The 15,303-nt window shown below is 35.1% G+C and overlaps 1 protein-coding gene across 27 annotated transcripts in view; it reads left to right on the top strand.

Moving 5' to 3' along the window:
• The window catches only part of Epb41l2 (erythrocyte membrane protein band 4.1 like 2), a 200,746-nt gene that overhangs the window by 155,635 nt on the left and 29,808 nt on the right, over positions 1 to 15,303 (top strand). For 12 of the 27 annotated variants that reach the window (XR_006852752.2, XM_046449400.2, XM_046449437.2 and 9 more), the window contains 5 exons: positions 947 to 1,119; positions 5,538 to 5,600; positions 7,430 to 7,576; positions 9,326 to 9,427; positions 13,353 to 13,523. Coding sequence is in view for 26 of the 27 variants with exons in the window: in XM_046449400.2 (XP_046305356.1) it covers positions 947 to 1,119; positions 5,538 to 5,600; positions 7,430 to 7,576; positions 9,326 to 9,427; positions 13,353 to 13,523 (656 nt within the window). In the remaining variant the exon portion in view is untranslated. Of the gene's footprint in view, positions 1 to 946; positions 1,120 to 2,288; positions 5,283 to 5,537; positions 5,601 to 7,429; positions 7,577 to 9,325; positions 9,428 to 13,352; positions 13,524 to 15,303 lie in introns of those variants that run through there. The other 15 variants (XM_058581272.1, XM_058581266.1, XM_046449466.2 and 12 more) reach the window with 6 other exon arrangements.

The raw sequence follows: 15,303 nt of genomic DNA, 5'->3' as shown, positions 1-15,303 counted from the left end.
CTTCCAAGTTCAAGATGGTCAAGCACTATTCTTCAAGTACTTGCAGCATCAGGGATTTTTGTGTGTTATTGGGCTTCCTCTGGGACAAGGAACCAGAGCAAACCGCATGGTATCAGTAAAGCACTTTTTATACAAGTGAAAGGACCTCATGGGAAGTCATATTTGGGATGGAGCTAAAGATAGAGATGATCACCTGCTACTCATTTTGCCTTGTTGAAGTTTCTTGGGTTGATGTGCAGTGTGATAAAAACTTTGCACTTAATACATGTTTTTGCCTAACTTTGGGAGAGATGAAGGGGGCACATAAAGTCTGGGTTTGCTGAGGCAGTGGTGGTTTTATCTGTGTATTAGATTTGCTGTAGGTTAGGTTGAGACGAACAGGAGAGGAGTGTTAGTATAATGATAAATATTTAACATGAACAGAATTTAAATTCTTAACATTTACTGTCTTCTGGTGCTCAAAGTAAAGGTTCCTTAGTGAACGACTTCTTAAAACTTATTATATCAAATCATTTTAATAATTAGATAATTATTTATTATAATAGGTAGATTCAGAAATAAATCTAGACGAGACCAAAGAGACCCAAGAGAATTAAAGTATTGGTTACATTTTTCTGACATTTTGCCTTGACTCTGGTTCAGTTCAGCTGGTCTGAGAGCTCCTCCTACTGGTCAATTCCATTGTTGAAGCATATCCTTCAAAAATCTGATGAGACCCTGTGTGGTTCAGTGGGGTAAATTCAAAATACTGTTAGATTTTGGTAAAAGTTTAAAAATGAGCTTATTTTATATTCTGATATTTTCAGAGATCAAGCAGTATTTTTATTTCTGTTAGTTGTATATATGCTGCCTGTTTATTTGAGAGGGAAGTATTCTGCGTAAAGCTTTACCTTTTATATATCTTACAGTAATCCAAAATTATCTTTTTTTTTTTTTTTTTTACCAGCTCCAATTGGTGTTGTGGACCAAAGTCTTATAAAGGATTTTCCTGGACCTGCTGGGGGGATTTCAGCGTATGGCCCAGGAGTTGTCAGCACTGCCATGGTACAAGATAGGGACAGCCGGAGGGATGTCAGAAGCCCATCTAAAGCCCCACATTTGCAACTCATTGAAGGAAAGGTATGGCAAATTAGTAAAATACATGGTTTTAAATGTGTATGTGGACCAGAGGCTATCTGGTTCATTTTCAGATATCAAATATTTTAAAATTATCATTGTTCTATATTGTTGTAAATTCCCAGTTTTCAAATATGTGTATGCTCCTGCTGGTTGTGACTGTGATTTCTAACCATGTTTTGGTTGTTGTTGAAAGCAAAATATTGCATTGTAAATTATATTAATGCAAGTAAGTAATTCACTGGTCTTTCTGGCTTTGTAATAATCTTGTTAATTGAATTACCATCCTATAGAAGCTATGATGATTTGAAAATTATATTTGGTTTGTTCCAAGTAATTTTAAAGTATATAGCCTCTGTCTTGATTAATTATGTTGACTTGAATTTCTAGACATACACAAAGTGATCTTGTGTTTTTCAATGATAATCTGTAAGTGCCTTAGGAATTCCTGCATCAGTAACCTCTAATGCCCAGCACAGAGGTCAAATGCTTCATGTAGTAGATGACTCAAATCATTTGTATTCCATTATTATAAGTTTTGGGACTATCACCTTGAAAAATTATTTTGTTAAAAATAACAGAAATTGTGTCCCACAAGATAACTTTCAACTGCTGGAAAATGATCAGAATTTTTAAAAATAATTATGATAAGGAGGCACCTTAGGAGAGTGACTACTTACATGTGAAACAGAAGAGCATGGCATTTCAGCAAGTTTCTGTTCCATTTATTAAATAATTTGACATATCTAGTTTTTTAAAAAATTTTTTTCTTGTGTATCATAAAGACAAGAAAGTATTCTTTCAAATTTCAGGGAAGCTTATCTTCATCAAATGACTGGTTATGCTGGCTTATTTTGCTAATTTTTTAATGTCTGTCAGCAATCAGATTTGAGTTTCATAGGATTTACTTGCGATCAGTTTGAAAATAATAATTAAATCAGTTGATACCTATAAGTTTTATGTAATAAAAGTAGTCCAATTTCCTCTTTAAAATGGATCATTTAATTCGTCTTCTTACTATACTTTGTTAATATAAAACCTACTTGAAAGTAAAGTTTTCACTAATTACCCATTTCTTCTTTTTTCCTCTTTCCCTCTTGCATTCATTTTTTCCTTTGAATGTATGTGTTGTGTAATTTCTTATTCAATTATGGATTTGTTTTTGAAAATAGACTGCTTGCATGTGTCCACCTTCACCACTCATCCGTTGTGTTTCATCTTTTTCTCCAAGCCTGTTGCCAGTCCCTGAAGTGGACTTGCTTTCAGACATTTCAGAGGAAGACCCTTTTGGGGAGGCTGACCAGGTCACACTAGACAGTTTAGAGCTCCTTTCCACAGGTGAAACATCAGAGCAGGGGGACCCTGAGGTTACCACACTGGATTCTGTCTTGGATCCTGTTGTAGTCCCTGCTCAGTCTGATTATCCTCCATTGCACGAGAAGACTCTTAAAGCAGGTGACCGAGAGAATTCTGAGTTTGGTTACTTCTCCTTCAGCTTCTCCAAATGTTTTCCCTCTGGTTTCCCCTCTCTTCTTGATGAAGATGGATATCTTGCTTTCCCCAGCCTCCCTAAGCTCTGGGTTTCCTTCCTCCCTCCTGATGTTCAGCACTATGTTCCTATCACTTCTCCTTCATTCATTCCTTCCCTTATCCTCATCTTTGGGCTGTTGCTCTCTGCTTCTCAGTCTGTTCCTTTTTCTCTCACCTTTTCGCTTCCTCTGGCTCTAGCCCTCTGCTATCTGGAGACCAAAGCTACCTCCTTGAATGCTTCTTATGACCTTGATTTGAATGATAAAATAGAGGAAGAGGAAGCAGTTGCTGGAACTTCGCCATAAGCTTCATTTTGTGAAGTCAACAAACCACACTTCATCTTACACACCTCCTAATATAGAGTGTAAACATGTGCATAAATTTCAGATTACCCTCAAAATAATATCAGCTGCACATTTTCATACATACAGTGTTTTAGTGCATGAGAGATAAGTGTAGGCACTTCTGCGTTGATATTCTTTGGCCAGGTCCCACAAATTTTAAGTTGAGGGCAAAGTGATAGGATTATTTTGTAAACATCTAGATCATACTAGATTTTTTAAAAAAAAGTAGTGGGAGAGAGCGAAAATTGTATTGTCCTTAATCTCCATAGGTGTGTTTGTTTTGCATACAAATGTTAATGCTGTTCCTTTAAGATGGGAACTTTTCATTTTAAAATAGAACTTAGAATGCAGTGGACATAGCTGTAATTGACATTTACTAATAGAACTCCTTAGGATTATTGTTTCTGTTGTTTAAAATCCAAGCTTGTTCTTGCATTTGTGAGGCTATATCAGTAACCTTTACCCATGACATTTGTTACGTCTCATCTCAGAAACTCCTTGTCTCCTTTTATTATAGCATTTGGGGACTAGCCAGATGAATTTTAGCTAGGATTTTTTTTTTCTCCCAACCCTAAATCATGTATTTATATTAAGAGTCAGTGGTCATGTATTTTATAAGGAAGATATTATTCTGTTACTTTTAACAAATGTGTGTGAAAAATGAAATATGGCTTTTTGAGAGTTTAGACATGTAGCACTGAGATTAGGCCCCTTGTTGAAAATTAGGTGTCTGGTGTGAGGATTTTTACCCCTATATAAGGCAACTTTTTTTTCAAGCATACTACCTCTGCACTAATTAGTCAGTCGGTGTTAACATGTACAGTATTTTTTTTTTTTTAACTTACTTTGCTAAATGTGGTCTGGTGAATTAGTATCTCAGAGTATCCTGTGTATACTGTTAACACATGGAGTAAAACCTGAAGAGAAATGTGAAGAAATGTAGTGAGTATGCATGGTAGGAGAAACTACAATTTTGAATTTACATGGGAAACACCAAAGATAGCATTGTAGAGAATTAAGTGCTAACCAAGGAACTGGAAAATAGTTCTTAACAGATTGTTGAATGGCTGTGTCTCATTTTTCACTTCTGATAAAAAAGACTCTGAGCTCCCTGCTTACCTCTCAAAAATACTGTGAGTAGTTACCAAAAACAAAGGTAAGCATTTTGACACCATCATCCCAGCAAAGAAGGAAAAGAATATATGGTATGAATTAACCTGTAAAGATTATTTCCTTTAGTATCAGATTAATATTTTTCTTTTTTGCCATTCTTTTCCTGGGGTCAGAATTCACTCAGATTTATGTTAATCTTCCAGATTTATTTTGGGGGTGTGTGGGGGGGGGATCATTAGATGTTGAGAAATGTCCAGCAATGAAAAAGGGCTTTTTTGGATCCGGGAGGATTGAATGCAGGGATGCTTAACCACTAAACCACATCCCCGACCCTTTTATTTTTATTCTTATTTTATTATTTTTTGGTACCAGGGATTGATCCCAGGGGCAGTTAACCACTGAGACACATCCTCAGCCCTTTTTTGTATTTTATTTTGAGACAGGGTCTCGCTGAGTTGCTTAGGGCCTTGCCAAATTGCTGAGGCTGGCTTTGAATTTGGGATCCTCCTGCCTCGGCCTCTCAAGTTGCTGGGGTTACAGGCATGAGCTACCGTCTCCAGCTAAAAAAGTATTCTTGATTAAAGAATTTTATTTAAGAAGAGTGACTATATTTCAAAGTATATTTTAAATACCATCCTAATATGAGAGTAGCTAAATAAATCATTTGCCCCCAAGGAAAGAAATCCATATCTAAAAAAAATAGTGACAGTATAAGGTATGATGATGTAAAATATATAACCAATATAAGGCAAAAGACAAGATTTATGTCATTATACTGGTTTCCTCTCTAGTTGATTCAGACATGTCAGAGCACAGCAGATTGAATTATGCCATATTTGCACTCTGATATTTTCATTCCTGAGTTAAAAAAAAAATTCAAAAGCAGAGTATAATCTAGGGACGGAGAAAGAGTGAAGCTTCCATTCTCCATTCCACTTTGCAAAGGATCATTTCCATCATTTGTACAGCACTGTAGGTGACGAAAGACCAGAGTGGCTTAATATTCTGCATCTTGAGGGCCATACAGAGAAGGTTGGTAATGCTGCTTTGCCATTTACGTTTGAACATAGCTTCTCTGCACTGATGGCAGAGTTCCCACTAATGCTCCCCTTCTTTCTGGCTGCTTGCTATGTGCCTTTCCAGGCGAAGATGGAAGAAGAAGAAACACATCTGGAGGAGGTGGCTGTTTTTCCCTGAAGTTAAATATCTGGTGGCTGTTGCCTGCCATTATTACTGTTGGGGTGGTATTGGAATGTATTTTCAGCGCTTATTTGAGTTTTGTTCGTTGTGGTGTTAAGTTCTTAAGATTTTTATTCCTCTTTTATTTTAAAGTCTTAGAGCTTTCAAATTCTGGGTCATTTCTGGTGCTTGCTGATTGATACACTTACATTTATTTGCCTCCCCCCCCCCCCTGTGTGTGATTTAATTTCACAGAAAAATTCCTTGAGAGTAGAAGGGGATAATATTTATGTCAGACATAGCAATTTAATGTTGGAGGTTTGTATAATCTAAGAAAACAATTGTCCTAATGGCTGCCAGGCTGCTGTGGACGGGAGGTCACGCACAGGCTGGCTGGCAATGTTCTTCTAGCACAGTGCATGACATGCATGGGGGAAATTCAACTTGGGAGCGCATGTTACCAGTCCAACTTTTAAAGTGGCTAAGATAAAATTAGATCTATTAGAAGTTCTCAAAGTGACAACTGGGAAAAAAGTTCTATTTACTAAAATGAGTAAAGTTTACTTTTAGTCTTGGAATTGTTCTACAAGTAAGCCTATTTTCTTAATGAATTATCTCTAGGGCATAGAATCTGAAGTAACATGGTTCTGCATTTAATATATATTAAGCAGAACAGGTATTTATTGATCTGACATTAAATCATTTGACTGTTGATCTATGCCCATATATATATTTTTAAAGTCCATGTGATTAGTAATGTGGTCCACTTAAAGTATTCTGTTTGCGAATATACTGATTGAATTGTTTTGATTAGAAAGAGCAAATGATAGAAAAGAGACAAAGAGAAACAAAAAAATTAACTACCCAATTAGAAATGTAAAATATGTTCCCCGTGTCACATGAGAACAGGTTTGTTTTTATTTTTGTAGATAGTGAGTGGCAGTGAATTCAGTGGAGAACTGCATTTCTTAGTAATCTGACTAATCTGGTTGCTTCTGGCAGCTTTGATAACTATTGGAAATGTATTTTTTTTTGCTTAATTTACTAAAATGCTATAAAGTATAATAAGTAACATTGCTTTGAACAAACGCAAGAAATGTGCCTGATCTCAAGCCACAGTCATTTTCTCATGCCATGCAAAGATTTTTAGATTTTTATGAGTTTTTGCAAATGGCTATAGAAGCTCATAGATGAGCTAGTATGCTTGTGCATGCATATGGATTATCTAATTTTATCAAATGCATGACCTGTTCCTTTGGGAGTGGGATGAAAACTATAATCTGCAGGCGGCCCTGTGATTTTTGAAATGTGTGAAAACATTTAAATTCAGTTACAATCATTTCCTGAACATGAATTACCACATGTACTATTTACCAGAGCCAGTCTTTCCATTAATCATGAAAATTGACCTGGTAGTTTTTCTTGCATCTTTGTTTGGTGTGTGAGGCATCTGAGCCCTATGTTTGTGCTCTGCATGTCATGAGACCAGAATGAGGCTCATTATTATAGGGATCCCAAACAGAATCAACCTCTAGAAGAGGTATTTTTTTTTTATTTATTCTATAAGGATTAAAAGCACTATTGGAATTTTCTGACATAAGTCAACCTTTGGTTTTTTCCTTTTTTTTTTTTTTTTTTTTTTGATGATTCTGGACTGGCTTTCCCTTCAGGCTAAGTGTGCTTCTGAATCTACTTTTCTCTGTTTTGTGCTTGACTTACTGCATTTACAGAATTCAATTTTAATAGTAGAAAGGTAGATTTGCAGGAACAAAGTCATAGACTACAATTCAAATTCAAGAACAGAAGGATTATTAGCCATTTTGGTGATCAGTTCCATGGCTTCCTTCTAATAACTGTAAATAATTATTTTTAAAAATATTTTAAATAGAATAAATTAGAATCTTTAAAATGAGTCATAAAGATATACATTGGCTTTATTTCCAAATTTTGATGAACTCATTAGGATTATCAATAGGTGGTTTTATGGCTTTTGAGACTTGGCATTTTTCTTGCTTTACTATGTTTTTTTTTTTTTTTAATCATAAGTGTGCTTTGTCTTATTTTTTTTGGTTTTATTTTTTTATTTTTGTCCTACTGGGTTTTTCCCTTTTGGATTTCCCCCCCTTTGTCACGTTACATATTGCTAGGACCTGGATAAGGCCCAGGAGGACATACTGAAACATCAGGCTAGCATTAGTGAACTCAAGCGCAATTTTATGGAATCCACACCTGAGCCGCGCCCTAATGAATGGGAAAAACGACGTATCACACCTCTGTCCCTACAGACACAAGGGGTATGTCACTAGCTGTTTGTTGGCTATATATCTCGCTCCACTGTTCAGTAAAGTTTAGGATGTTAATCTTGTATGTTGATCATCAGAAATTACAAATTGTTCCCATTTAATTTTTTTATATTGCTAACAATTTTTTAAAATACTAAATATTTATTAACAATGTAATATTTATTGGCCTAGTTCTTAGGTAAATTACGAGTTTCAAAATGCCTTTGAAATATTTCAGAGTAATTTTACTATTTTATTCAAGTAAGCTAATACAAATATATTCTTATACAGGACAACATAGCATAATATTGTATTTAGTAAGCTACTTAGTTATTGCTTCTGAAATAAGGAAATTAACAAGTAAATAATTAATATCTAAAGGAATGTGGATTATATTTATAATGTTCTAAGGTCATTGCCATGAGGATAATAAGTTAAAACTTACATTTAAAGACTTGAGTCCTGTTGAATGTTTTATATGATATAACTTAATATTCAAACTTTCCAGTAATGATGTATATAGAATAAATATCATTTTTAAAACATTTTTAGTCATAATGTCTTTTCACACTTATTATTTTTTCTTTCTATAGTTTACTTTTCTTCACCACAAATATAATACCTGTAGAATATATTCTTCAAATGTTTCTCTCTCTTTATTCCTATGTATCTCTCTTTCTCTCTGATGATCCCAAATCCTTCCTGTGGTTGACCAGGAACTTCAATGGGCTCATCATACTTGAGACAGTGATCATACTCTTTATTCTGCAGTTTTAAAAATTGTACAAAGATCTTATCTGCAATTTCTACTTTCAGTGTCTAGTGTGGCTTGATGTTGTCAAATTGTAGACATTTAATTTAGATATTCTAATGCTATTTTTATTCACCTTTCCTTAGGGCAACCAACAGCTTGGCTTTTTAAGTTTCAAAGTTTATGACATTTTAAAAATTTATTTATGACAGTGGAATGCATTACAATTCTTATTACACATATAGAGCACAATTTTTCATATCTCTGGTTGTATACAAAGTATATTCACACCAATTTGTGTCTTCATATGTGTACTTTGGATAATAATGATCATCACATTCCACCATCATTTATAACCCCATGCCCCCTCTCTTCTCTTCCAACCCTTCTGCCCTATCTAGACTACAGAGCAATAGTAACAAAAACAACATGGTATTGGCACCAAAACGGAGTTGTAGACCAGAGGACACAGAGACTAACCCACAAAATTATAATTATCTTATATTGGACAAAGGTGCCAAAAACATGCACTGGAGAAAAGATAGCCTCTTCAACAATGGTGCTGTGAAAACTGGAAATCCATATGCAACAAAATGAAATTAAACCCCTATCTCTCAACATACACAAAACTCAACTCAAAATGGATCAAAGACTTAGGAATAAAACCAAAGTTTGTGATGTTGAAAGGAAAATAGTACTTTAAAAACAGATTGGCAAAAATAATTGCGGAACTGAAGAACAAAACTTTTGAAAATATCAAGATTTAAAACACCATGTATGATAGGGTAGATACCACCTAAATTTTTATTTTCAGATTTCCTAGAGATAATATCAGTTTTAGCAGTCTGCTCTAGAGTTTTCTGGAGAAAGTGTCTGATGACATGCTAAAAGCCTTCCTTATGTGCCACTGACTTGTTCCACTGACTCACACAGTTGTTTTATGTTTGTGTTGCTATAGGTGTAATGTATGTGTCTTATTTGTTGATTGTGTCTATTGTTTAAAACATTAGAGAAAAGGAGACCATCTTTTCAAGGATATTTTGTCCATGAAGGAGAAGTACCTGACGGCAGCAACACGGACAGTTGAAGATAAAGCTCAGGAGGCGGACAAGGTGTTCACCTTGCATCCTTGGATCTACTCTTGCTTTTTGCCCCTTTCCATTTATTCTGTCCACATCCATAGATATTTCCTTTTTCTTACGTATCAACCTTAATTTTTTCAAATAAGTTTTTGATTAAAACTGATTCCTCATATTTAGAAGCATAGAATCATCAGGGAGGTGCATAAGCCCTTTACTTGAAAATTCACAATTTGACATGAAGAAATAACAACCAGTTTAGCTGATAAAATGATCCCTAGTTTGATGTATGTGGCTGACAGTTGGGAAACTATAATTTCATGTGAAAATGCACTGTATAACTCTTATGCACACTGTGGTTCTGTTAAAATAACAAATTATATGTGCATTAGGTTACTAGTTCACTAATCACATATGAAAACCTGCATTTTACTTTTAAGACTTTTAGTGGGAAAAAAAGACTTTGCATCATAGCAGGCTTTCTTATCTCTCTCTTGCTCCCATTTATATGAAATGCCTGATATTAATGAGGAAGTTGTTTTCCAGCACTTTTATATTCTCTATTCTAATTATATTGATCATGCTTACTCATCTGGTCGGCCTGGGAAGTTCAGAGTCTAGTGGTGGAGCTAGACAGCAGACAAGTATATTAGTAAAAAGAATTTCAGGTACTAAGAAGTAACTGTTAAGAAGATAAAATACAGTGCTGTGTTAGAAAGGGGATAAGGAAGCTGCTTTACCATTGTGGTCAGGAGGACATGTTAATTGAGTTGAGACCTTGCTGATGACAAGGAAGTGGACATGTCAAGACTTTTCCATTTGTAGGGAAGAACAAATGTAACACCTTAAGGCAGGAACTCGTTGAATAAGGCTGAGCACAAAGGAAGGTAAAGGCCAAAGAAGTCAGACCCACACATCATGTCAGGGTCTTAAAAATTATATTTATGGTTTAGAATTATGTTATAGGAATGATGGGAAGCCATTGGAGATTTTTTTAAGGTGAGTCTTGAGATAATTTCCTATGTGTCAAACAGAAATCCTTCTGGCACTGGATAAGAAATGGATTATAAGGGATGTGAATGAGAGAAGAGATCAGTAATAAAATATTTCCCTTCTGTAAAGTAGATTTTGTTAATCACTAGAGAGTAATCATTAGATGCACAGTAAAGAGTGGGAAAGGAAGGAAACGATACGAAAATTCCCTTAAGGACTTTGAGGTCCAGGTGAGGTGAAATAATTTCTGGAACACTGCAAATGAGAAACGTAATGTTATAAACCCAAAGCAAGTGGTACGTGTTTCTCTCTCTCTCTCTCTCTCTCTCTCTCTCTCTCTCTCTCTCTCTCTCTCTCTCTCTCTCGTTTAGCTTGAGATCCAAAGCCAGTTAGACAGTATGTATATAATAAGGACTTTAATATTACATGCTTTTAAATATATTTGTAAACATCTGTCTTCCATAAGCAGGCCGAATGGCATCATTTGATCCAATGTAGAGTGATGTCTTTGGATTTCTGCAGTAGGAAACTGGGATTTTGATGAAGATGTTTAAAATTATTTTTCTGGATCTCATGTTTTAGAAATGTACAACATAGCTGGGCGTGGTGGTGCACACTTGTAATCCCAGTGGCTTGGGAGGCTGAGGCAGGAGGATAGTGAGTTCAAAGCCAGCCACAGCCACAGCCACAGCCACAGCTGTGGCTGTGGCTGTGGCTCAGTGGTTGAGTGCCCTTGAGTTCAAAATTCCTGGTACCCCACCTCAAATGTACAATATGAAATGTCTTATAAATGTTATAGTAAAATGAAGTTATGTGAAATTTAAATCAGGAAAAGCCCCTATTCAGCTTATCTGCATTTGAAGTTACAACTTTTTCTGTACTTTTCCTCTCCAATACATGTGAAAAAAATACATACTTATTTGCCATGCATGTAGATTGTTCTAACTATATTCATTTATTTACCCCAGAAATACATTAAATACATGCATATGTTTTTTTTTCTGAAATAACGTACTACTATTAACTCAAAGTATGTGAGCAGTTGAGTATACTGCAGTGTTTTGACTTTAACAATTCCTTTTTTTCTAGCTTTTTAAAATTGGTACATTGTAGTTGTACATACTGATGGGATTTGTTAAATATTCATGCATGCACACAGTATGACAATATAATTTGGCCAGTGTTACTCCCAGTACTTCCTCTGTTCCCCCCTCCTCGCAACCCCTGTTTCCTCAGAATACATTTTTAATTTCGGTCCTCATATCTGTATTTTCTTTTTGCTAAGGATTTTGCAAAGTTTCTTGTTTATCTTTGAATTATATTCCATATTGAAGTGCAAAATCAAAGATTATGTGCAAGTATATAATTTGACCAAATTTTCCAAATTCTTATGTATCGGTTTTATAGGTTTTTATAAGCAGTAATAATTTCTTGTTTTAAAAAAATAGGTGCACTGAACTTTTAAAATGGTTTTGGTTTGAAAGTGAATGATTTTGAGAATAGAACAAAAAATTGGAAACCAAGTCATTTAGTCCTCAATGGATAAATAAGTCAATTGTGTATCCTCTTAAGAATTATGAGAATTATAACAACGTGTACAAAGTATTTTCATGAGTCTAACAGAGATTATCTAGACAGTAGTTTTCAGATGCTTTGAAGGTATTTTATTGAATAATTAAATGTGTGACACTTATTTAAATTCCCCAGTATTCTCTTATTGGGAAGGACTCCCTTTTTACCCCACCCTTACCCCTAGAGATGGTGTCATCATTGGGATTATAATTGAACTGAATTAGTCTAGAAGCTTTTTTTTTTCCTGAGTATTACAAGCATTTACCATATTCCCTTCCTCATCCCTCTTTGTTTACTGTCTGAAGGGATGTCTCATTAATCTCATGCATTTATTTATATATTTTAAAAAATATATCTGAAGAGTGGGATTTATTAAGAATTGTCTTATTCCTCTGACACTTCATGGTGATTCTTTTTTAAAAAATATTTTTTTAGTTGTAGTTGGACACAATACTTTAATTTATTTATATGTGGTGCTGAGGATTGAACCCAGTGCCTTGCACATGCTAGGTGAGCACTCTACTGCTGAGCCACAATCCCAGCCTCTTCATGGTGATTCTTTTTAGTGACATTCCAAGATTCTAAGAACAGTACCCAGCTTTCCTGTTGTTCTTTCAGGCAGGTTAGCAACCATTGTTTAAGGAACAAAAATGTGAAAGTTAAAATTTGCCTTAATTTTTCAGGAACCAATACTTTTCACATTGCTCACTGAGTTTTCAGACCTGGGTTTGTCTTATTGAAAAATTTTCCATTTCCTGTTGCTTTTAGCTAAATTTTTTTTTTTTAAAAGACAATCTTTTTATTGTGTAGAATACTTAGCATGCCTGAGAGAATTACTGTGGGTTGCTATTAAGAATGTTGCACAAAATCATGTGCAGAGGAGAAGTGATCATAGGAGCTAGATGATTGGGGAATGAATGCCTCACACAAAATATGGCCTGTTAGTGGCAAAATCTGAAAGGCTTCAATGCATAGGGGAGGGCTTTGGGTGTGGGGATGGGAGGTGACCCATGCTGTAGTATAAGACAAATCTCAGGTGTAGGAGCTACTGAAGAGGCCATTCTGTGCAGAGAGACTGAGGAAGTACCCAGGACATGTGCAATAGTATTTGGTAGGTAGGTAGGTTGTGCTGTTTGTGATAAAGATTCAGCAATAAACCAAGTTTTAGCTGATTTCTGTAGGTTACAGTTACCAAAGATTTTTAAGCAAGGTGGAAAATCTTGTGTTCAGACATACCTCCATATACTGCTGTAGAATCTTCAAAATTCTTTTCTCTCAGTTTATGCTGTTCTATTATTCTTTCTTGTGTAACCTTTCCTTTTTTCCAATAGGTCACTGCTGTCTGTTCTGATGTATTGTTAATTCTTTGCTCTTCCTTTTCTGACCTCTCTAGAGCCTAGAAGAGGAGATAACATCAATTTTGTTTAGTGGAAAGGGCTTTTCTGATAGCATGAAAGCCACCTTCCTTTCAGCCACCACTTGGACAGCAGAGGGCGCTCTTGTGAACCCTAATGCACCTCCTAGAGAAAAGCTTTCCTCCTCGCCCTTCTCACACTTGCCAGAGGTGCATTTTACTTTGTTTCCCCTGTTACTAAAAGCCACATATGAGAGTGATTTTAATTTTTTGAATATTCAGGCCTCCTTCCCTCCAGTGCTTTCACTGGTGAAATTAAAACTCTCTGGGAGAAACATTCAAGGAACAGTGACAGAGTTTGGATATTAGGAAAAGAAATAGATTGGATGTTTCTACTGATACTTTTGGTCGAAAACAGAAACAAAAATTCTGCCTAAATTCAGGGAATCACTTAAACTATGATGGCCTGGAGCCTGAGGTGTTAAGTAGAAGGAAAGCCTCAACTAAGGAGAATTCAAGTTTTCAAATCCAAATCTTGGGCATCTTCTGAGGTTCATTTTTAAAATTCTGTTTATATGAAAAAAAACTTGAAGTGCCTGCCGTATCAGTGAAGTCATTGTTTTTGAATGACCCTAAGGGGTTCTCTGAATTTGAGCAGAATGTATCTAGCCATTTGAGTTAACTAATAAATAGTAAGAATAATTCATTTACTTGTAGTAATCATTAAATGTCTGATTTAGAAGTATTCTGATCACTTGATATCTTTATTTATACAGGAATTTATAAGTAGTTACAGTTAAGTGTTACCTGCTTATAAAAATAATTTCAGAGTATTTTTCCATTTAATGTGTGAAACCTCCTGGTTTTCAGTAAAACTGGAAGGATGATTATCTTTGTTCTGTTGGTCAAATGATTTATATGGTATGAATTTTGAGCAACTCAAATATAACCTTACCAGACATTTAAAAATAACAGAACAGATCAAAAAGAGCTTGTGAGTATATGTTGAAAGATGCTGTGGACAAGTGTGCCATTTGAGCACCTTTAGCTCTGGTTGTCCATGTTGCTGGGGCAGATGAGTGTGAAATCCCGATATCTGTTACCACAGTTAGCCTTGGCAGCTTCACAACAATGTCCAGAGGGTTCAGAGGCACACAATCAAAAAAAGAAGAAGAATGTAAGGAAATTTGAAGCTTTAAAATGAATTCCTGTTTAAGAAAGAAAAGTTTTTACCCTAGTAAATAATACCACAGCACAGTAATTTTTACTACCCTATTTCACTGCATAATTGTTGCAAATTTTATGCCAAACATTTTTGTTTTTTACCAAAACAAGTAGGATGCAACCATTATATGAAGCTGTTTTATTTTTTAATTGTGCTGGCATTGCTTAAAATTATTTATTATTGAATTGTCTTTGGTGTAAAATTAGTATTCATAGAATACTTGTGAATACCATTAATGTAGTGGCAACAATTATGTAATGAAATACAATATTAATATGTTCAGTTGACAAGTATTTGTCAAACATTTAGATATTGTATTACTCAAATATAATAAATTAATTTACTCCCAAGAAGATCATGTCTCTAGGGAATAGGAATGAACCTCTCCAATAATAAAGTCGATCCATTTCAGATTGCAAAGATGCTAGTGAAGGAACTAAATCCTAAGAGAAAGCACTTGGGGCTATCATTGACATCTGCCCTCATGTGTAATATTTGCTAATCTATAATACAAATTGGGATGTTATTGACAGTCTTTGAAATGAACATTTTTATTTTGATAGCTATCTGAAGCCAACTATAATTTTGCCAGTAAAGCTATTTTTTAAAAGTATCAGCAAATAATTATAGGTACCATTTCCTTGAATGCTATGTTTATTGAGGAGTCAAGGTTCCAGCCTGGGTTCTAGAGTCTGATTAAAGCCCAAACTGTTGAGTTTCACATATTCTTTTAAGTGCTCAGTAAGCTTTTATACACACGCACGC

The sequence above is a fragment of the Marmota monax genome, unplaced genomic scaffold (assembly GCF_021218885.2).
Source record: "Marmota monax isolate L192 unplaced genomic scaffold, Marmota_monax_Labrador192_F-V1.1 WCK01_AAM20220418_F8-fsc00030, whole genome shotgun sequence".
Taxonomy (NCBI): domain Eukaryota; kingdom Metazoa; phylum Chordata; class Mammalia; order Rodentia; family Sciuridae; genus Marmota; species Marmota monax.
This window is presented reverse-complemented; position numbering and strand designations above follow the sequence as displayed.